The 24,314-nt window shown below is 48.3% G+C and overlaps 2 protein-coding genes across 4 annotated transcripts in view; one reads left to right on the top strand and one right to left on the bottom strand.

Moving 5' to 3' along the window:
* LOC102945825 (zinc finger protein 436) overlaps positions 1–24,314 on the top strand; it is a 1,196,575-nt gene that overhangs the window by 801,328 nt on the left and 370,933 nt on the right. The gene's annotated exons all lie outside the window — the stretch shown is intronic.
* Positions 1–24,314, bottom strand: part of LOC102939916 (butyrophilin subfamily 1 member A1) — a 64,764-nt gene that overhangs the window by 39,339 nt on the left and 1,111 nt on the right. For both annotated transcript variants that reach the window (XM_043528790.1, XM_043528791.1), the window contains exons 2-3: positions 19,211–19,327; positions 10,565–10,912 (exon numbers count right to left, since the gene is read on the bottom strand). In XM_043528790.1, coding sequence (XP_043384725.1) covers positions 10,565–10,912; positions 19,211–19,316 — 454 coding nt within the window. In that variant the 5' untranslated portion in view covers positions 19,317–19,327. The remainder of the gene's footprint in view (positions 1–10,564; positions 10,913–19,210; positions 19,328–24,314) is intronic.

The following is a 24,314-nucleotide window of genomic DNA, read 5'->3' on the forward strand; positions in this document are numbered from 1 at the left end:
CTCTCTCCCGAGCGTTCGCGGGTGACCACGCTGTCTGAACAAAGCGCTGCCGCGACAGTGCTGCCACAGCAGCGCTTTCAGGTTTTTAGCCCATGTCCACACTCGCAAATTAAAGCGCTCCAACTTGCTGGCTCAGGGGTGTGAAAAATCACCCCGCCGAGTGCAGCAAGTCTGAGCGCTTTAAAGCGCTAGTGTAGACAGGCTCCAAGCGCTGGGAGCCGCACTCCTAGCACTCAGAGCTAATGCCCTTGTGGAGGTGGATTACCAGGAGCGCTGGAAGAGCTCTCTCCCAGCCCTCACAGCACGTCCACACTCGCACATCAAAGCCCTGCTGCGGCAGCACTTTGAACTTATACGTGTAGACACGGCCTCAGTGCAGACACGGCCTCAGTGCAGACACAGCTCAGTGCAGACACAGCCTCAGCAAAATAGAAAGACAAACACTCAACAAGGAAATGTAGGATTTAAGGTAACACCTCCCACACCTGATCACACTTGGAGTTTTTTTTATTATTGATGAGCTAAACTGAAATAAAATTATCTTAATCTGAAACAAGAGTCTTGTACCTTAATCAAAGGTGTGAATTCAAACTGATTTCATTATTGTGCGGTCAGTGTGTGTGTGTGCAGAGATGCCCTTAGGTTGTTTGGAAATTTCACACAGACCATCCTAGAGAGGGAAACGACCTCCAAAGAGAGACAAAGTCCTGGTCTACACTACGGGGTTAGGTCGAATTTAGCCTCATTAGGTCGATTTTAAAATGAATGCGTCCACACAACCAACCCCGTTCCGTCGACTTAAAGGGCTCTTAAAATCGCCTTCTGTACTCCTCCCCGATGAGGGGAGTAGCAGTAAAATCGACCTTGCTGGATCGAATTTGGGGTAGTGCAAATGCAAATCGATGGTATTGGCCTCCGGGAGCTATCCCAGAGTGCTCCATTGTGACCGCTCTGGACACTTTGAACTCCAATGCACTAGCCAGGTGCACAGGAAAAGCCTCGCGAGCTTTTGAATTTCATTTCCTGTTTGGTCAGCGTGGCGAACTCAGCAGCACAGGGGACCATGCAGTCCCCCCAGAATCGCAAACGAGCTCCAGCATGGACCGAAAGGGAGACACTGGATCTGATTGCTGTATGGAGAGAAGAATCTGTGCAGGCAGAACTCCGATCAAAAAGAAGAAATGCAAATATATTTGCCAAAATCTCACAGGGCATGTTAGAGAGAGGCTACAACAGGGACACACAGCAGTGTCGCGTGAAAGTTAAGGAGCTGAGGCAAGCCTACCAAAAGACAAAGGAGGCAAACGGTCGCTCCAGGTCAGAGCCCCATACATGCCGCTTCTATGATCAGCTGCATGCCATTCTAGGAGGGGACCCTACCACTACCCCACCACTGTCTGTGGACACCTGCAAGGGGGGAGTCTCACGCAACAGGGGGAGGATTTTGTGGATGAGGAAGAGGAGGAGGAGGAGGAGAAGAATGCGCAGTGGGCAAGCGGTGAATCTGTTCTCCCTGACAGCCAGGACCTTTTCATCACCCTGGAGCCAATACCCTCCAAAGGCGGGATCCCCGACCCTGAAGCTAGAGAAGGCACCTCTGGTGAGTGCACATTTGTAACTACAGTACAGGGTTTAAAAGCAATAGTGTTTAATGTTTGATTTGCCCTGAAGAATTGGGATGCATTCGCGGCCAGTACAGCTACTGGAAAAGTCTGTTCACATGTCTGGGGATGTAGCGGGAATCCTCCAGGGACGTCTCCATGAAGCTCTCCTGGAGGTACTCTGAAAGTATTCTGGAATCATTGCAGCACAAAGCATGGCAGCGAATGGTCCTGCGTTTTGGTCGCATTCAAGCAACATTCGGTCTATATCTTTCTGTGTTAGCCTCAGGAGAGTGATATCATTCATGGTCGCCTGGTTGAAATAGGGGAATTTTTGTAAGGGAACAGTAAAGGGAACATGCTGGGCTGTTTGCTCTTGGCTAAAAGAGATCATCCCGGAGAATAGCCTCGCCGGGGGGGTGTGGGGGGACGTGTGTGCTGCACATTCACATTCACATTCATGTTCCTGAAAACAACAGTCCCTCCTTTTAAATGTGAAATGCAACCCATTGCTTGCTATGGGAAAGGATGGCGCTGCAGTTTGAAACCATTCCCATATGTTATGTGTAAGAAGCCAACCCTGCATACCCTGTGCCTTACCATGGCTGCCTGGAAACCGAATTCTGTTGCCCAGCCGTGTGTGATGTGTCACCATACCTGCAGGTGCTCAATATAAAAGGCAAAATGCGACCTTGTACCTAAAGCACGTGTGCTGTCTGCTGTGAATTGCTTGATTCACTGTGAAAGAGTCTCCCTTTTGTTCTCAGAAATTTATCCTCTTAAATTTTACTCTCCCTTTTTATCTCCCCCAAGGTGCAGATGTTTCTAGGCTCCCCCTATCATCTCCATCCCTGAGGTTATCACAGATTAGAAGGCGAAAAAAACGCACTTGCGATGACATGGTTTCCGAGCTCATGCAGTCCTCCCACACTGATAGGGCACACCTGAATCCATGGAGGCATTCAGTGTGAGAGGCTAGGAAAGCATTAAGTGAGCGCAAAAAGCAGAGGCAGCAGCATGAAGAGCGGAGGCAGGAGGTGATGCTAAGGCTAATGGGGGAGCAAACGGACATGATGAAGCATCTGGTGCAGCTGCAGGAAAGCCAACAAGAGCACAGACCCCCGCTGCATCCATTGTACAACCGCCTGCCCTCCTCCCCAAGTTCCATATCCTCCTCGCCCAGACGCCCAAGAATGCGGGGGGCGGAGGTTCCGGGCACCCAGCCACTCCACTCCAGAGGATGGTCCAAGCAACAAAAGGCTGTCATTGAAACAGTTTGATTTGTAGTGTGGCTACAATAAGCAATGTGGCCTTGTCCTTCCCTCCTCCCCCACCCTACCCCACCCCACCAGGCTACCTTATCAGTTATCTCCCTTTTTTTTTTAATTAATAAAGAAAGAATGCATGGTTTCAAAACAATAGTTACTTTATTTTGGAGGGGGGAGGGTGGTTGGCTTACAGGGAATTAAAATCAACATAGGGGGTGGGTTTGCATCAAGGAGAAATACACAGAACTGTCACACCGAAGCCTGGCCAGTCATGAAACTGGTGCGATAGTGTAGACGAGATAAATTGACCGCTGAGCACTCTCCCATCGACTCCGGTACTCCACCAGAACGAGAAGTGCAGGCAGAGTTGACGGGAGAGCGTCGGCTGTCGAATAACCGCTGTGAAGACACTAAGTACGTCGACTTCAGCTATGCTATTCATGTAGCCGAAGTTGCAAAACTGAGATCGATCCCGCGTGGTAATATAGACAAGCCCTTGCTCCAGTTTGGAATAAATTCAGGCTATGAGCATCCACGATTGTCCAAATGTGCATATTTATCCCATGTTGTTATTTACAGGTGGGAGTTCTGCTGTCCAACCAGACTGAACCCACTCATTCTCCCTGCAGTAACACGGAATTATAGTGGGTGCTTGTGTAACCAAAGTTTGGTGAGTTACGTGTACAGTACAGAAGGGAATTACCCTGTTGTGGTTATAAAGTGAACTCTGTGTAATACACAATCGTGGCTATGATCAAAGGTGAAAGTGGACTGGTGCGTGCTGGAGCAGCACTCCAGCAAGAGCCGGCTGCCGCTCCGGCCCGCACACGGCCAACTTTTTGCTCCCCGCTGTCGGCGGGCCTGCTGGTAGGGTCCGGGGGGGGGGAGGCGCGGCGGGGGGGAGGCGCGGGCCCAACCCCTGCTGCCGGCTTCAGGCCCCCTGCTAATCCCCCGGGCTGCGTCGCTCGGGGGACAGGGCTTGGGTGGAGTGCGGGCACATAGGAGCAGGGCAGGGGCTTCCCAGCCCTGCCCCTTCTGCCCGAGGCCCCACCCCTTCCAGGGGCCAAATCTGCCCTCCTGTTATGGACACCGGCCTCTACTTTCACCCCTGGCTATGATTGACAGCTCAGGTTACCCACAGTTGACAGTTATTGTGCTGTGGATGGCAGTGAGTGGCTGGAAGGGTTTTAAATAGAATGTAACATTGTCAGTGCATTAAAATTAAAATGATGAGATACACAAATTACAAGTGTATTGGAATTATTGGCTATGATTGTCTGTCTTAGAGCAGCGATTAAAGGCCCCCAGCTGACACTAGAGCCCTGGTGTGTTGGGAACTATACACACATCACAGGAGACAGCCTCTGCCCTGAAGAGTTTACAGTCTAAACAGGCAAGATGGACAAAGGGTGAGAGAGGAAACAGAGGCACAGAGACTTGCTCAAGTTCATGCACAGCTCAGTGGTAAAGGCAGGACTAAAAGCCCTGTCCCTTGACACTCAGTGCGCTGCGTTATCCAGTGTTTTCCCCAGGAATTGAAATTAGGGGTGGTGTTTGAATTTACAGGGGGGCGGGGTCAGGGCTGATGAGGGGTGAAACCGTGAGGGTGAAGGTGGGCTGTATGGCACCATAGTAAAAACTGAAAAATGTTTCAAGACTATTTTATTAGATTTAACTCATGTTTTAAAATCATCACACAAATTAAAGTTGGCTACTCAAGCCTTCTATGAAGCACTATATCTACATCTTTCTTGGTTCCTTGTTATAATTTTGCACAACTCTGTTAATGAACTTCTTGAATGCAATGCGTTCATCTTCGGTGGCTTCTCGTGTGTCCGGTACTTCCATTCCTTCAGTTGATATGCTCATTAGTTCATTCACGTGATCAGGCAGAAGGTGACTTCTTTCAGAACACAAAATTCTATTCAATGACGAAAAAGAACGCTCAGCTGTAGCTGTTGTGACTGGGAATAGCAAGAGATGAATTCCTACTTCTTTCAGCCCAGGAAACATAGCACAAAGATCGGGTCGAGCCACTAGCGATGATAAAAAAGAAGTTGAAGTCAAATCTTCATTCATTCGTCGTATGATATTCCACTGTGTGTTCAAATTCTCTATTCTGTCCTGAGCACATGGCAGCCCCATTGCTGATAGTGCCTCACTCCACTCAACTGTCAGTGTTTTATAAGACAGGGATCTGTAAAAGCTACGTAGAGGTTGAGTAGAATCTAGGAGTCGCTGTTGTAGATTTTTAAGAATCAAGTCTGTGTACTTTTTCAGTTGTCTTAACAAACACTTCTTGTCCCCTTCACTTAAGGATTCAATATAAATGCCTTCATTACTCAACTTCTGGACTGAAGTCTTTGCTTCTTCCAGTACTTTTTCAATGGATAGCTCTCTGATTGATCCAAATGGTTTCAACAGTAGACTTACAAGAGAGAGAATGGCCATAGTCTTCTCTGAAGGTAGTAGCAAAAGTAATCCACCAGCCTCACTACTTAGATCCATCCCACCTTGGTAGATACTTTCCAAAGCCAGTAATAATGGCTGAAGTAATTTTAAGACAACAGCCAAGGATTGCTCATGAGAAAGCCAGAGAGTTTTCCCAGGTTGGACTAATTTGAACTTCAGTACCAGTATATCTTCTATATTTTCCAAGATATTCAGTCTTTTTGGACTCTTGCTGAAAAATATAATGAAGACATTAAATTTATAGCTTTTTAAATATCTTTTGAAGAGTCTGCAGCTCGTACTAGCACTAGTTAGAGTAGATAGCCTCTGCAGTGTGTATAGAAGAGATTAGGGTTACACTTTTCTCTGAGCAAAGCTTGTGCTCCACCATGTCTTCCAGAGAAGTTTGCAGCTCCATCAAATGCACAAGCAGCCATCTGTTTGGGGTCCAATTGACAAGCATTTAACTCTTCTAAGATGTGGGTTGTCACAGATGGAGCCGATGTGTCTTCTATAACTTGAACATCTAGAAATGCATCTACTGGCCTACCACTGACATCAAGATAACACACACAATGACTTAATACTTGATTCCCATTTGCATTGGTGCATTCATCAGCCATGTATGCAAATTTTTTGAATGTGGCGAGAGAGTTCTTCACTTTTTCAACTGTTGAGTCTTTCACTGTCGCACCACATGCTTCTAGCCAGTCAGTTGAGTTTCCTGCAGAAAGATAGTGATCATTTGCTGGTCTTGTTCGGAACCAGTGTTCAAATTCAGGATGAACAAGTGACAATGCACTTAACATTGACCTCCAGTTTGTGGTATGTGGTATCTCTTGCTTAAATAGAAAGTATGATGCCACAGCCATGTTTGTTCACATGAACTGTGTTGTGTCTCCAGCATTCTTAACAGCCGCATTAACACTCACCGGTGTTGTCCTTGGTCAGTGGAGACTCAGAGTTCAGAGGTACTTTCACATGAGTTCACCTCCTAGGTGGGAGGCAAGAAGGCACCTTGCTCATTCCTCCAGCTGCTCACTGTTCGCTCTGGCCACTGTTGTTTGTTGTGCCACCGTTCACTCCATCGCTCTGTTGCCAATGGCCCTGCGCTGTCACCTTCTGCTGCCATCATGACCTCTGTGAGTTGGTCTCTTGAGGTTCCACCCAGCTCTCAGTGATTTCAGCTGAGCTCTCAGTGGGGGAACCTCGCTGCTAGTGCAGACTGGGCCGTCTCTTCCACAGAAACACAGTCCCACAGCAGGTCTAAGCACTTAGACCTGATTTCAGCTGTAGTGGTCACTTAACAGAACGAAAGACTATCTATGGAGCCTAATCAGCTCTGTCTTTAAACAGTAGAGGGGGTAGGTCAAATAGTACTTGTGACTCAGGCAGACCATCAAGCAAAACACCTGTCCCCACCCTCTCTCTTGATGCCCTCAATCAGCACAGGCTAAGTACAGTTCTACTGCCCTTTACTCATACAATAAGAATAACAACATTTCATTACCCTCTCCATTCAAGTGATTTGTAACCCAACCCCAGCCAAAATCTATCACTTGGGCAACACAGATCCGTTTGCTGGATACCTAGGTAGATTAGGTGAGAATGTAAATACAATCTGGTCCTGAAGCCTTTCCCCCCAGCCCCCAGCTCATCACTAGCTGTCAGGGAGAGTTCATTTAGACTTCGCTTACAAATCATCATTTGAAATTATTAGGTTGGCCAACATCACCGAAATGAATGCACTGACATTGTCATGAAAAACAACAGCTGTATAAGGAAGCTAGTCTATGTTCATACTTTTCAAATCTATTATACTTTTTCAGATACACATATTTTATCATACACTTTACATGCTTTTAAAGTGTGTATTAATGTTTCAATTTCAATTCAAATTTCCAAACAATCACTAAATTTGCAACACTGCATGTAACTAGTTCACAGAACTGGTGGGGGGAGTGTTGGGAAAATTCAGGGGGGGTGTAGGGAAATCCCTGCTATCCACCAGGCAATTGTGTCTCTCATTTAGTGCTGTTCTACCTTATGTGCACATGCTTCATATTCTCCACCAGTAGTGGGGAGCTGGTGCTGCTACATAACCCTGCAGTTTCCTGAGCAGGAACAAGAGACTGACTCTCCCTTTTATGAACACAGACAATGCCTCTCAGCAGGGACAAAGGGTTGAATCAGAAGAACCATTGGAAGGACCTGTGCACTGCCTAACTCAGGGGTGGCCAGCCTGAGCCTGAGAAGCAGGCAGAATTTACCAATGTACACTGCCAAAGAGTCACAGTAATATGTCAGCAGCCCCCCATCAGCTCCCCCACCCCGCTCCCAACACCTCCCACCCCAGGTAGCCCCGCTGATCAGCACCTCCCCCTCCCTCCTCACACCTCCTGATCATCTGTTTCATGGCATGCAGGAGGATCTGGCGGGGAGGGGGAGGAGCGAGGGCACTGCAGGGAGAAGGGAGGGGGCAGAAAGGGGGGAGGGGAGCAGGGCCTGTGGCAGAGCCAGGGGTTGAGCAGTGAGCACCCCACGGCACATTGGAAAGTTGGCGCCTGTAGCTCCAGCCCTGGAGTTGGTGCCTGTACAAGGAGCCGCATATCAACTTCTGAAGAGACGCATGTCGCTCCGGAGCCACAGGCTGGCCACCCCTGGCTTAACTGATGGGCAGGGAGGCTAAAGTCTTCCACTACTTTCACTTAGTTACAAAGATAACTTTACAAACATTTGTGACCCCCTTGGGGCTTAGAGAGCACGGCCCCTTCAAACCTGTCCTGGGGCAAAGGAAGTGCTGGGTCTTCCAGGGGGAGGAGGGTGGAGACAGGGAGAGAGACAGGGTGAGTGTGTCTGTAGTACTGTAACAAGAGGGCTACAGTGAGAGGCCCTCACACAGTGAGAGCAGCCAAGAACCTGCCCAAAGCCCAGGAGTGACAGAGCAGCTGGCTGGGGACACCCCAGGATGGGAGCCAGGAAGAGCACTGTGCCAGGGAGGAATCACCTGAGAAGGACAAACCAGAGCCAGACCCAGTTTCGCTGTCACCCCGAGCTGTATGGGGCTGTGAGTACTTGGGTTTGTGACTCTGCATTGGGAATAAGGAGGGAGGCTGTTAGCCAGGTAAGTGGGAAGGTTGTCGCTCTGTGTGGGTTTGCAGAGAGCGGCAGAAGAGGGCACTGGAGGGGTTTGCTGTGGAAAATTCATTGGTGTCAAAGATGACCAGGAGCACCCAAGACTCACTGCTGCATGAGAACTCGACCCAGGACTCCTGAACTGTGAGTGTAGACTCAGTGCTTGGTGTCTCCCATTTTTAATTGTGGTATCACTGGGCCGTAACCTCTTTTACCGGCGTTCCCATATTTCCCCCCTGTTGTTTTTCTATCTTCATCCCTCTGTAGATAGTTCCCTTTCCTATATTCACTGATCTATTCTGGTGTGTGTGTGTATTTACACCTGTGGGATTTGGAACAGGTGCCCCTGGAGTGGAAGGGAGTTACCGCACTGTGCTCCAGTGTGCGCCTGTTCTTGGCCAGAGCTGCTTTGCAGAGCAGACTCCATCTTGGCCATGAGGGCTCTCTAGTTACATATTAATTCCTACAAAGTACTTCCCAGTGCAGAATTACAGTTTCCCAGTAGGGCCTTGTGCCTTTCCAAATGCAGAGAGTGGCTAAACTTACATTTCTGAGACCCAAGAGATACAAAGTAACAGCACACAGCGCCCCAGCCATGCAACCTTAACTCTGCCTCCTGGGGCTGGCAATAGGCGCGGGGAGTGGTTCAGTGAGGGTGGTGCCATAATAAACAGGCATGAGGAAGGTGCCATTGCTTGTGTTGTATTTCTCGGATTTGGATTCCAGCATCAGTCTGCCTGCACTCCCACTGCCTTCCCCGTGTCTGGAGTCGCTGTACTGACTGGTGAGGGGATTCATTACAGCAGGCTGGCAGAGCTGTCGCTGTCATATGATCACGTATGTCTCATTTCAGTGCTGAGGTCTGTATAGGGTGACCAGACAGCAAATACGAAAAATTGGGACAGAGTGTGGGGGGTAATAGGCACCTATATAAGAAAAATCCCCAAATATCAGGACTGTCCCTATAAAATTGGGACATCTGGTCACCCTAGGTCTGTAGGCTGTGTCAATAAAAGTGCACAGAGGTGTCTTCCAGCCATGGGGATTGTCAGCAGTGTGGTGTTTACTGCACCTGCCCTAAATCTCTTGTCATGGTTACAGAACTAGCTACACCTGTGCCCTGGCTGGTCTGTCTGGCAGCACCTTCAGCTGTCAGGCCTCCTGCCTTCACCTGTCCTGCTGTAGGGGGAATTCCTCAGTTCTCCCATGCTTAGACCAGACTCTGGGTTATGGGTTCCTGTGTATCAACCACTGTTACCCTGTGGGCGCCAGACACAAGCCGAGAACCAATCCCAACTGGTGACATCAGTCTGGGGAGGATCAGCCATTGTTTGCCCCAGCTGTGCACAAAAAAGTTGTAATAACCACAACATGCTAATATCACCTGACTTTTTATTGGTGTTTGTGTATCTTCTTAACCCCTGGCTCTAATGCAGTGTCTCTTAACCTTTCCAGACTACTGTACCCCTTTCAGGAATCTGATTTGTCTTGCGTACCCCCAAAGTTTCACCTCCCTTAAAAACTACTTGCTTACAAAATCAGACATAAAAATACAAAAGTGTCACAGCCACACTATTCCTGAAGAATTGCTGACTTCTCATTTTTACCACATAATTATAAAATAAATCAATTGGAATATAAATATTGAACTTACATTTCAGTGTACAGCGTATAGAGCAGTATAAACAAGTCATTGTCTATATGAAATTTTAGTTTGTACTCACTTCGCTGGTGCTTTCTATGTAGCTTGTTGTAAAACTCGGCAAATATCTAGATGAGCTGATGTACCCCCTGGGAGCTCTCTGCCTACCCCGGGGATACATGTACCCTGGTTGAGGACCGTTGCTCTAATGACCTCAGATTTAGCCCACTAACCCTACCCCAGACTCCAATGAGCCACAACAATTTTCAAGACAATCTGAGTATGCGTGTGGATTTTAGAGCCCTTAGGGGGAAAAATTGTTGTTAAACAGTGAACTAGAACAAACCTTAACCAGAGCAGAGCTACTGCCCCACTATAATGAGAAAAATCACCTGTCATCTCACAATGACCCCCCTGACTCCACTTATTACCCTGTTGAAGACGTCAAAGTACCAGAAGTCACTGACCTGCCACCTGCAGTTCCAATAAAGCTTCTTCATAAGAGACACTGGACTGAAAAAAACATGTGTACTGCCCATCATCGGAGGGTCGGACATCGCGTATTCTCAGCAGAACTCTCCCACTGGTGATGTCGTCTTTCAAGAGCGCAGTTCTTCTCCGATATTCCAGCCTCTCCTCTCCGTACTGATCCTGCCCATCACGGTACAGGTGAACGACTGCAGAGTCCTGGGATCGTAACCATCCCACCTCCATGTTCTCAGCGCTCATCCTGGGGGAGAGGTGGCAGGGCAGGATGGCCTCACCTCCTAGGGAGGCAGAGATTGGACGGTCAGGTCCAGTCACTGTGAACTGTGCTGTGAAATGTACAATGAAAAATGGAAATTAAATTGGCGAGAGGGAGCATTAATTCAGCAGTAAGACCCACAGTGAGAGCGTGCCCTGTGTTAGAAGTGAAAATCATGTCCCCATGCAGTGCTCTAGACACGTCTATGAATGCAGAGAGTCACAAGCTTGGGGTAACTGCACCTCTGACCCCTCTGTGGTCTGCTCAAGGCATGTCTCCTTAGGTCTCGGGCCTCCAGCCGTCACCTCTCACCGTCCCTCTCCCTCACACTGGGGTTTCAGGCCCCGCAATTCACTGTGGTTTTCCCAGCAGGCCTGACCAAAGACCTGTGCTTTGCTTCCTGTCCCAGGGCTATGAACAGCGTGTGCCAGTAACCAAACAGCTCCTGCACTTAGCAGAGAAGAATCCCATGCACCACTACAGGCTGGGGACCGACCGGCTAATCAGCAGTTCTGCAGAAAAGGACCTGGGGATTACAGTGGATGAGAAGCTGGATATGAGTCAACAGTGTGCTCTTGTTGCCAAGAAGGCCAACAACATATTGGGCTGTATTAGTAGGAGCATTGCTAGCAGATCGAGGGAAGTGATTATTCCCCTCTATTCAGCACTGGTGAGGCCACACCTGGAGTACTGCGTCCAGTTTTGCTTCCCCCACTACAGAAAGGATGTGGACAAATTGGAGAGAGTCCAGCAGAGGGCAACGAAAATGATTAGGGAGCAGGGACACATGACTTATGAGGAGAGGCTGAGGAAACTGAGCTTATTTAGTCTGCAAAAGAGAAGAGTGAGGGGGGATTTGATAGCAACCTTCAACTACCTGAAGTGGGGTTCCAAAGAGGATGGAGCTAGGGTGTTCTCAGTGATGGCAGATGACAGAACCAGGAGCAATGGTCTCAAGTTGCAGTGAGGGAGGTTGAGGTTGGATATTAGGAGCCACTATTTCACTAGGAGGGTGGTGAAACACTGGAATGAGTTATCTAGGGAGGTGGTGGAATCTCCATCCTTAGAGGTTTTTAAGGCCTGGCTTGAGAAAGCCCTGGCTGGGATGGTTTAGTTAGTGTTGGTCCTGCTTTGACCCGGGGATTGGACAAGATGACCTCATGCGGTCTCTTCCAACCCTAATCTTCTATGATTCTATGAGCTCTTGCAAAGCAGAGAACATTTAAGGACAAAAGCCTGAGAGAGAAAAGTTACCATAAACCCATCAAAGGTCTGAACACATGTTACACTTGTTCCAAAGGATTCTCATCTGGCACATGGGACTCGCTGGTAGGGTTCAGAGTCTTTCAAACCTTTCTCTAAAGGTTACCCCCTTGGGTAACAGGTCCTGTCACTTGGTAGCCCAAGATCTTGGGCCTCTGGTCAGTTCAAATCCAGCTTTTAAACCAAAAATCTTTGTTCCCTTAGACTTTTGGACCTGATCTCAGGGCTGGCCTTAGGGAAACTGGTGCCCTGGGCAAGCTTTTATTTTGGTGCCTCCCCCTATCACTCTTGGCACTCACAGTCTTCCTACTCCCCCATCACCTCCTTGCCCCACTGCCTCCCCCCAGTGCTCAATTTATATTGAAAGAGGTGTTAGAGCTCAATCCCGGCACAAATTAAGCACTGGCTGGGTGGTCTGACAGTGGTGGCTGCTGGTTGGGCACCCAGCTCTGAAGGCAACACCGCCACCAGCAGCAGCGCAGAAGTAAGGGTGGCGTGATATATGGTATAATGCTACCCTTACTGCTGCTGCTGCTGTGACTCGTAGTGCTTGGCACTCGGCCTGCAGCTCAAGGCAGGCTTTACACTATCACACAGGGGCTGCATCTTGCCAGAGCCCATAGCCCTTTGGGCCACTCCTGGCTCACCGGGGTGCCATTTCTGATTTTGGGGAGTGGGGGCAACTTTAACTGTGATTTCAGGGGCTACTTAGGTACCTGAAAACTCTAGAGTGGTTTTTTTATATATAACTTCGTAATTAGCTGACAGGAGCACTAGATGTAAGCAGGGTCTGAATGAGCTCTCCCCTGACATCTAGTTGAGAGGGGAGAGACTTCAGGAGCAAACTGTATTTACATGAACACACCTACTCTGTGTAAATATCTAGCAGAAAGGAGCTGTGTAGCTCTACTTTGGCTGGTGCTTGGTTACAAATCACTTTAGTACTGAATGCAGGGGTAGTGAATGCTGTTATCGATGTTGTTGTCTTTATTGTCTGAGTAGAAGGGAGCAGAACTGTGCTTAACCTGTCCCAAATAAAAGGTCACCTCACTAAGCCAGGGGCGTAAATGCCAGACCCCCCTGAGAAAGCAGAGACAGGGTGGGAACAAGTGTTTTAGCAAGGAGGTGTGGATGCTCCCTAAGGGTGCCTGGGCTGGTTTAACTTGTTCCTCCCCATGGTTCAAAGGTAGAGCTAAATAGGCTCCATTAGGAGCCTTTTGTTATTTTAAGTGCTTAAAAGAGCTGACAGTCAATTCTGGTGGGACAGTGTCTCTGCCCAGCCTCAGAGCTGACCTTCACTAAGAGCTGGATAGAACCTCAAGAGACCGACCTGCCGAGGTCACAGCAGACACAGGTGGCAGAAGGTGATCGGCAAGAGGAACAGGGGCTGGTGGGGTAACTAGCCAGAGCAAGTGCTCAGAGGATAGATCAAGTCAGGTGCCTTCTTCCCTGGGAGGGAGGTGAACTCATATAGATGCACCTCTGATTCCCTGGGTCCTCACTGACCAAGGACAACCACTGTGAGTGGAGTGGGGTGGGGAGAGGGAGCAGAGAGGGGCACAGAAAAGGAACTTCTGGTTGTAGAACTCAAGAACACAAGGCAGAAGACACTGCCCTACACACTCTGGGGTGAGTGTCCTACTCACAGTTTTATGATTATGAAGCCTGCTTGTGGCATTTTTCCTAATTAATGTTGGCTGACTTCCCCCCTCCTTTCATTAAGTTTATTTTCTACACTCAGACAATGTGCTTGTGAGTGGGGAAGTGTCATCTCTCAGAGGCCCCAGGAGTGGTGTGTAATTTGCTCAGGTTACTGAGTGGGGACTCGAGCCAGTTCTGGGTTGTTGAAGAGGAACCCGTATGTAGCAGGTCAGTTACCCTGCTCCTGAGATTAGAAGGTGAAAAGCAGCGGAGATAGGCTTATCGGGGAGGCAGCCACAGCTGTGGCCACACCCAATCAGGCCACCGCTGGCCCTGATATAAGGGCTGAGAGCTAGGCAGGCAGAAGAGTCTCACTCCAGCCCTGGAGTGAGAAGGGCCTAGCTGCCTAGGAGCAGAGGGTACCTTAAACAGAGCAGTGCTGAGGTGCTCTGGCCAGACAAAGCCCCATGCTGAGGCCTTGCTAAAGGCCAAGGAGGTGCTAGGGGCTAGAAAGGCAGCAGGTCCAGCCCCCTTGCCAATGTTGAGTGGCTATTACAGACTGCAGTTTGCCCCAGTGAGAGGGGGCTAGATGATGACTGGCAGCCACTGAGGCAAGGTGGGTATAGGGGGGTGGGGTTCCCCTGGGAGGGGGGACCCAGAGTGTGGGGACACTGCTGTGGGGCAGACCCCCAAGGTAAGGGGCACTGGGGTCCAGGAGGGACATGGGAGGCCTGAGGCAGGCGGGACACCGGCCCGGGGTGGGGGGACGCTCAGAGGCTGGAGAGCTAATTCCCAAGGTGACCAGCAGGAGGTGCTGTGCCGGTAAGTCTGCATCCTGTTACACCCTAGATATTGAACCCGGCCCTGGTTGCTGCCGACTCCACCTGGCAGAAAGGTTACATATAAAAAGAAAGGAAAAAATATATACAAACTCCAGTTAAAGCCACATTCTACATTTATATGTAAATTTAGAACAATCAGGAGATAAGACAGCAAGATATTCCCAATCCCAAGCCTTGAGCTATCAGTTCTGGAGTTTGAACACAGATATATGAAACACAAGTGTGATACTTTGAACTATTCTTTAGTAGACATAAATAAATAAAATCTGCTTACTTTCGCTAACAGACACACTCTCTTTTACTGCCATTATCTGCTCTATTCTAGTCAATTGTTTTTCACTCCATTAAAAATGTATTTACTTAATTTTTAAAAGATGTTTTTTTTTCTTTTATTACAAATGGGATTTTATTTTTCTAATTACTTTGGCATTTGTGTTTACCCATCACAATCATGTACGTGACTCACTAACATTTGACCCCATCATTGCTATTAGCATCAGACTTGGAACCACATTTATTTTCATATGAATTTTAAGTTTTTACAGCCATAACTAAAAATGCCATTTGAAAATAAGCGACCTTCATCTGCACAATGGCTAAAGTTACATGTTTAGCATTTGTTGTTGTTAAACTGGCACTGCTAAGGTGACTACAAGCTAAATTTACGTTTTAGAAGGATACTATTATTTGATTGTACCACTTTAAATAATGAATGGCAAAGCACAATATGGTAATAAAAGTATTAATGATAATTACTCCAGCCAGGATGGGTTAGGCATTTTAGAACTCACTACTCAAATACTTAAATTTAAGCATAAGAGAGAAATAAGATTATAAAATGCACAGACAAGTCAAAAAAATAAAAATACAGCGCTGTAATTCTTAACAAACTTTGAAAGTATAAAATTACAGGGAACATAGCTGCATTGTGCATTTTGACAAGAACTACCAAGAATTAATAACAACAGTAGTACAAGTGGGTGTTGGGGGGAGAGTTTGTGTGTGCTGAGAGAGTGTGAGGGACAGTGTGTGTGTATGAGAGAGAGAGAGACAGAGTGTATGTTGGGGGAGTGAGAGAAATAGCGCACTGTCTCTTTAAGCACAGCACTCATTAGGCTGAAGGCTTGTTCAGGCAGCAGCAGCGGCCAGCAGCTCCCACTTGTGACCCAGCGGCAGCAGCACAGACTCTTGTCCCCCTGCCCCAGCTCAGTGAGACTGGTTACAAGGTCAGGGGGGTGGGGACGCCCCAACATCAGCCCCCACCCCCACCCCACTCTGCACAGCAGACAGGAGGCTCCCAGGAGCAGCTCGGCCAGGGGCTCCTCCAACCAGGAGCAGCAGCGGCTGCAGATGGAGGCGGAGCAGCGGGGGGAGCAGAGACAGGACACCCCTGCTCCAGACGCCTTGGGTGGTCACCCAGCTTGCCCACCCCTAAGGCCAGCCCTGCCTTGTCTAACCCAGTTTATGCAACTCTCCCTAGGGGTGCTACTTCTCTGGAGCTGCTCCCTGTCCCACAAGTAATTGCCCCCCAGGGTTCGTAGCTCCTGAAGGAGGTGGGGTAACCCTCCCCCATGGCGTAGATTACAATCCCCAGCCCACACAGGTACATATAACACGGACAGAGGCCATGGATAAAAGGGACACAAAAATACACAGAACACTCATAAAGTGAATTCGACAGTCCCCAAAAGTCACGTGTGGCTGCAATATCTGCCACGCAGAGTTCACGTGTGAGTGTTAGACACTGTCCCTGTTATCTCTGAATGGGGCTCAGCACTTCTCATGGGTGCCCTGGGGTAATGGTGCTGGGTGCCTGAGTCTCTGATACACCCAGGCCTTTTCGTGCTCAAGGGTGCCGGTGGGGGTGGAGTCCCCCGCCAAGTTTTGTACCAGGACGCTGTCTCCTGCCTCTCCCCTCACTAGCCAAGAGCGAGAGGAACGCAGGCAGCTTGTGTCTTTGCTTTACTCCCCTCCCCAGCCCCGAGTGAGGGATGCCGGCTCATCAGGCAGAACAATTAAAGGCTCAGCCCATGCAAACTCCTGTCAGGCTGAGAGTAAACATCACCTCCAGGACATTCACTGATCCTGCTCAGGGCTGGGAGCTTCTGCAGCACTTTTTTCAAACTCAAACCAAGCAAGCTCAGGGAGTGAGTGTGCTCAGGTCAGAAGAGCAAGCGCCCTCCTTGTGACACCGGCAGACAGGGCTGCTCAGGCGGGGGACGCTGGCTGCTGCACAGTGGGGTTAGAAGCCCAGCTTTGGATGTCGGTGCTTCACTGCGAGAGCAGCAGAGCTAACCAATGAGCACCTGGGATCTCCCCCTGCTGGCAAGAAACAAACATGAGGTGTCACATCACAAACATCCGATGAAGTGAGCTGTAGCTCACGAAAGCTCATGCTCAAATAAATTGGTTAGTCTCTAAGGTGCCACAAGTACTCCTTTTCTTTTTGCGAATACAGACTAACACGGCTGTTACTCTGAAACATGTCATTGCTTAAATTGCACTTACAACTTCCCAATTTTTTCCAACTCTCTAATTTTGTAATGAAATGGCCGCACTGGGGCACTGCCATTATTCTACCATTTGGTCCCCCTTGTCTGTGAGAGTCTTTCCTTTGCCAACAATGGGCTTTGGGTCAGGTCCATCGGCTGTGACACAGAAACACTGATTCCTTTGTGAGTGCCTGGCTTTTACCAAATCTCCCCAAAGTGGGGCTGCACTTTTCTATTCTAGGACCTTTTCCCCAGATACCTTGTGAGGAGCAGCTACCCTCAAGTAGCCATTTTGCAGCTTTCTGCTGTATCTTCTCTTCCAGCTGGTAAATATTCGTATCTCCTGTTGTACTTACTGTTTAACCTTTGTGAGGGTGGCAGAGTCTCACAAACTTGAGTATAATCGGTGAATTTCATGGAGGTGATGTTTACTCTCTCAAATCCTTACAGCAACACACCAGAAACCTCCTTCTAACTTAACCCTTTGTAGTTATTGTAACTATTTGTATAAACCCTTCAGTGAACATAAACCTAAGCCAATCTGAACAATTTCTATGATTTGGCTGCCAAAATGTGTTATAGATCTATATGCTGCTAACATCCATCGTTTAATTATACTCTAGATAGTAATTCTTTTTAAAGGTATGGACCGTAGTGTTAATAAAAATAATATTTAGATAAATATATTGGGCTACTTTTGAAGTGACTGTGGTCTATTGCTGCAGTAAAAAATACCCCTGGGAATCGTGGTTAAAGCCACTCCCCCCCCCAAATCTGAAATGGCGCCCCAATCATGCTGCTCCAGCACTGGGGCCTCTTCATCTGCAGGAGGGGTGGTGTAAAAGCAGGCAAGGTACGGTGACCAAATGTGCCAATTTTATAGAGACAGTCCCGATATTCAGGGCTTTTTCTTATATGGGCGCCTGTTACCCCCCACCTCCTGTCCTGATTTTTCACATTTGCTATCTGGTCACTCTAAGGCAAGGTGTAAAGAGGTGAAAACAGATCATCACTACACAGGCAATGGCTTTAAAGGTAAAGTCAGAGGTCAGATAATGGAGGGGAGAAGGAGGCAGATAAAAAAGTGAAGGAAACAGAGAACCGGTCACTGTGGAACTGCACAGGATGTGGGGTGGGAGGGGGTGCCTTGGTGCAGAGACTCAGCATTCAGAGAGAGCCTGTTAAATTAGCAGGATGGAAACCACAGGAGGAGGGAACCTAAATGACAGAGTGGCTGTGGAGGCAGCCCCGGGAGTGGAGTGGGTCACTACACGGACTTCACAGAAGACACAGAATGAAAAAGCCAGCAAACATCCTCACTGTGAGAGAAGGTCTAGCTCTGAGCCCCAGTCAGATGTGCTTAGTGCAGCATGAATGACATGTGGGTTGTTACTTCTAAACTGGAGAGTCTAGGATTCAGGACTTCTTCCTGGCTGAAGAGTCTGATTTGTGACATATATGGTCTGGCAGTGCAGTGTCTAGTAATTGGTAGTGCCTTTTTTAATAGGTTTCAGAGTAGCAGCCATGTTAGTCTGTATTCGCAAAAAGAAAAGGAGTACTTGTGGCACCTTAGAGACTAAAATAAATTGGTTAGTCTCTAAGGTGCCACAAGTCCTCCTTTCCTTTTTAATAGTTTGCGAGCCCTGTAGTGGTGCTCACTGTGTTATGTTTTTGAAGCTGCCAGAAATCAGCCGGAGCTGTAGGATGGATGTAGCGCAGGGGTTCTCAAACTGGGAGTCGTGAGGTCTTAAGGTTATTATGTGGGGGGTCGCGAGCTGTCAGCCTCCACCCCAAACCCTGCTTTGCCTCCAGCATTTATAATGGTGTTAAATATATAAAAAAGTGTTTTTAATTTATTAGGGGGGTCACACTCAGAGGTTTCCTATGTGAAAGGGGTCACCAGTTCAAAACTTTGAGAACCACTGATGTAGCATCAAGGCCTGACATGATGGTGTATAGATAGTAACCATGGTTACTGGGGACCCAGCTGTGCCCTGTGTTTTCTCCATGTTGCTGGTTGTGGGCAGGCTGAGCAGACGTGGTTTGTAAGAGACGTCAGTGATGTGAGATGGACGCTGCTGACCAGCAATACCAACAGCAGCCTCCCAGCGAGGAGGCCAGAGCTCCTACCTGACACCAGCCTGTGAACCTGTAGAGTGAGGCAGAAAGCGATGTAGCCAGGCAGAGCGGAGCTCACTGTGGAGCCGGGAGAGAACGAGGGAACCTTCCCCGTCATCGTAGCTTGGTCTGGGGAACAGGAGAAATAACAAACCAGACGGTGAGTGAGTGGGATGCAGTGACAGTGCCAGGTTGTCTGACTTTCACAGCTCTGGTCCATGGATCAGTTACATTTACATCAGCACACTTCCCAATATTCATAGACTAAGGTCAGAGGGGACCATTAGATCATTTAATTTGAGCTGTGCCATGGGCCAAACACTCTCACCCATTTACCCCTGTACTCAGCCCATACTTGTGTTTGACTAAAGCATCTTCCAGAAAGTCACCAACCCTTGATCTGAAGACAGCAAGAGACGGACAATGCACTACTTCCCTGGGTAGTTTGTTCCAAGATTAATCACCCTCAGTGTTACAATTCTGTGCCTTATTTCTAATTTGAATTTGTCCAGTTTTAACTGCCAGCCATTGGTTCTTGTTATGCCTTTCTATGCTATATTAAAGAGAACTTTAGTACCCTGTATTTTCTCCATGAAGGTGTCATGGACTGTGGGGGAGTCCGGGCCCTGCACCCCCCACTTCTTGTGATTCACTGTGACTCTCAGCCAGCCAGTAAAACAGAAGGTTTATTAGACGACAGGAACACAGTCCAAAACAGGGCTTGTAGGTACAGACAACAGGACCCCCTCAGTCAGGTCCATCTTGAGAGCCAGGGAGCCCAGACCCTGGTCCTGGGTCTCCCTCCATTTCCCCAGCCAGCTCCAAACTGAGACCCTCCTCCAGCCATCTCACCCAGCCATCCCCCCACCCCAGCTCCTCCTCCAGCCTTTGTCCAGTTTCCCAGGCAGAAGGTGCCACCTTCACTTGGGGGATGATACGTGAACATGTAACCCCTTCCAGGGCTCAGGTTACATGCTCACGTATCATCCCCCAAGTGAAGTCACACCCTGATATCCCACCACCATCCAGTATCAATGCAGACAGTACCAGTACAACTCCCACACAACATTCCCAGGTCAATACTCCCCACTCCCTGCTCTGTCACAGAAGGTCTGACAGATGGGGAACTTTACTGAAATATTTTAATGAACTATCAATAGGACTCTCTACCTATCCCCTTGGCATCACTACTTCTTTGGGGGAAAGAATTGCTTCTCTCGCTGGGACTAGGCTGAAAAGGCCAGATATCTGAGATGTAGAGCCACTCAGAGTGTCTGGGCTGGAATCAACACGTATCAATGGAAACGAGGAGTCCTGTGGCACCTTAGAATCATAGAATCATAGAATATCAGGGTTGGAAGGGACCTCAGGAGGTCATCTAGTCCAACCCCTGCTCAAAGCAGGACTGATCCCCAATTAAATCATCCCAGCCAGGGCTTTGTCAAGCCTGACCTTAAAAACTTCGAAGGAAGGAGATTCCACCACCTCCCTAGGTAACGCATTCCAGTGTTTCACCACCCTCCTAGTGAAAAAGATTGTCCTAATATCCAACCTAAATCTCCCCCACTGCAACTTGAGACCATTACTCCTTGTTCTGTCATCTGATACCACTGAGAACAGTCTAGAGCCATCCTCTTTGGAACCCCCTTTCAGGTAGTTCAAAGCAGCTATCAAATCCCCCCTCATTCTTCTCTTCCATAGACTAAACATCCCCAGTTCCCTCAGCCTCTCCTCATAACTCATGTGTTCCAGTCCCCTAATCATTTTTGTTGCCCTCCACTGGACTCTTTCCAATTTTTCCACATCCTTCTTGTAGTGTGGGGCCCTAAACTGGACACAGTACTCCAGATGAGGCTTCACCGATGTCGAATAGAGGGGAACGATCATGTCCCTCGATCTGCTGGCAATGCCCCTACTTATACATCCCAAAATGCCATTGGCCTTCTTGGCAACAAGGGCACACTGTTGACTCATATCCAGCTTCTCGTCCACTGTAACCCCTAGGTCCTTTTCTGCAGAACTGCTGCCGAGCCATTCGGTCCCTAGTCTGTAGCGGTGCATGGGATTCTTCCGTCCTAAGTGCAGGACTCTGCACTTGTCCTTGTTGAACCTCATCAGATTTCTTTTGGCCCAATCCTCTAATTTGTCTAGGTCCCTCTGTATCCTATCCCTACCCTCCAGCGTATCTACCTCTCCTCCCAGTTTAGTGTCATCTGCAAATTTGCTGAGGGTGCAATCCACACCATCCTCCAGATCATTTATGAAGATATTGAACAAAACTGGCCCCAGGACCGACCCTTGGGGCACTCCACTTGATACCAGCTGCCAACTAGACATGGAGCCATTGATCACTACCTGTTGAGCCAGACAATCTAGCCAGCTTTCTATCCACCTTATAGTCCATTCATCCAGCCCATACTTCTTTAACTTGCTGGCAAGAATACCGTGGGAGACAGTGTCAAAAGCTTTGCTAAAGTCAAGGAACAACACGTCCACTGCTTTCCCTTCATCCATAGAACCAGTTATCTTGTCATAGAAGGCAATTAGATTAGTCAGGCATGACTTGCCCTTGGTGAATCCATGCTGACTGTTCCTGATCACTTTCCTCTCCTCTAAGTGCTTCAGAATTGATTCCTTGAGTACCTGCTCCATGATTAAAGACTAACAAATTTATTTGTGCATAAGCTTTCGTGGGCTGGAACCCACTTCGTCAGACGCGTGAAGTGGAAACTTCAGTGGGCAGATATATATACACATGCAGAAATGGGTGTGTTACATTACTATGTGGAGGACCAGTGCTAATGAGGTTAATTCAATCAGGGCAGATGTGGTCCACTCCCAACAGTTGATGAAAAGGTGAGAACACATTATAATCAAGGAGGCTGACAAAGGAGGTGCTGTAGTCATCATGAATAGGTCGGATTACGAACGGGAGGCTGCCAGGCAACTCTCCAACACCACATTCTACAGGCCACTATCCTCTGATCCCACTGAGGAGTACCAAAGGAAACTACACCATCTGCTCAAGAAACTCCCTGAAGAAGCACAGGAACAAATCTACACAGACACACCTCTAGAGCCCCCACCAGGGGTATTCTATCTGCTACCCAAGATCCATAAACCTGGGAATCCTGGACATCCCATCATCTCAGGCATCGGCACCCTGACAGCAGGATTGTCTGGCTATTTGGACTCTCTCCTCAGGTCCTATGCTACCGGCACTCCTAGCTATCTTTGAGACACCACTAACTTCCTGAGGAAACTACAATCCATTGGTGATCTTCCAGAAAACACCATCCTGGCCACTATGGCTGTAGAAGCTCTCTACACGAACATTCTGGACAAAGATGGACTACAAGCCGTCAGGAACAGTATCCCCAATGATGTCACTGCAAACCTGGTGGCTGAGCTTTGTGACTGTGTCCTCACCCACAACCATTTCAGATTTGGAGACGATTTATACCTTCAAGTCAGCGGCACTGCAATGGGTACCCGCATGGCCCCACAGTATGCCAACATTTTTATGGCTGACTTAGAACAACGCTTCCTCAGCTCTCGTCCCCAAGTGCCCCTCCTCTACTTGCGCTACGATGATGACATCTTCATCATCTGGACCCATGGGAAGGAGGCCCTTGAAGAATTCCACTGGGACTTCAACAGTTTCCACCCCACCATCAACCTCAGCCTGGACCAGTCCACACAAGAGATCCATTTCCTGGACACTACAGTGCAAATGGTCACATAAACACCACCCTATACCAGAAACCTACTGACTGCTATACTTACCTACATACATCCAGCTTTCATCCAGAACACATCACATGATCCATTGTCTACAGCCAAGCCCTAAGATACAACCGCATTTGCTCCAATCCCTCAAACAGAGACAAACACCTACAGGATCTCTATCAAGTGTTCTTAAAACTACAATACCCACCAGAGGAAGTGAAGAAACAGATTGACAGAGCCAGACGGGTATCCAAAAGTCACCTACTACAGGACAGGCCCAACAAGGAAAGTAACAGAGCACCACTGTCCATCACCTAAAGCCCCCAGCTAAAGCCTCTCCAGCACATCATCAAGGATATACAACCTATTCTGGAAGATAATCCCTCACTCTCACAGACCTTGGGTGGCAGGCCAGTCCTCGCTTACAGACAGCCCCCCAACCTGAAGCAAATACTCACAAGCAACTACACACCACACAACAGAAACACTAACTCAGGAACCAATCCCTGCAACAAATCCCGTTGCCAGCTCTGTCCGCATATATACCCAAATGACACCATCATAGGACATAACCACATCAGCCACACCATCAGGAGCTCATTCACCTGCCTATCTACTAATGTGATATATGCCATCATGTGCCAGCAATGCCCCTCTGCCATGTATATTGGCCAAACCAGACAGTCTCTTTGCAAAAGAATAAATGGACACAAATCAGACATCAAGAATGGTAACATTCAAAAACCAGTAGGAGAGCACTTCAATCTCCCTGGACACTCAGTAACAGACTTGAAAGTTGCCATACTTCAGCAAAAAAACTTCAAAAACAGACTTCAGCGTGAAACTGCAGAGCTGGAATTCATATGAACTATCAGACTGGGTCTGAATAGAGACTGGGAGTGGCTGGCTCACTACAAGAAGTAATTTTCCCTCTTTTGGTATTCTCACCTTTTCATCAACTATTGGGAGTGGACCACATCCACCCTGATCGAATTGCTCTCATTAGCACTGGTCCTCATAGTAATGTGGAATTTCATGGATCGTGGGGTCCACCACAATAGAAGGTCACTCCCAAGGAACTGGCTGAAGGCCAGGGCATAGATCAGACACAGATAGATCTATGACAGAAAGTCATCTCTTAATCTTCTCTTTGCTAAAGTGAACAGATTGATCTCCTTCAGTCTCCTATTGTGAATAATTTTTTTGTGACCTGTTTCTGCAGTGTCTGTGATATTTTGGGGTGCTATCCAGACCAGTAAGGGGTTGTGTCACTGCCTGCCCTGCCCTCCCAACTGCGACTGCTCAGATCTTCAAAAGTGCCCTGTCACACAGGGAGCAGTTCAGAGCTGAGCTGTTTTGGAAACGTGGCCCTAGGCCTCTATGACCC

This window comes from Chelonia mydas, chromosome 14 (genome assembly GCF_015237465.2).
Source record: "Chelonia mydas isolate rCheMyd1 chromosome 14, rCheMyd1.pri.v2, whole genome shotgun sequence".
In the NCBI taxonomy this organism is placed as follows: Eukaryota; Metazoa; Chordata; order Testudines; family Cheloniidae; genus Chelonia; species Chelonia mydas.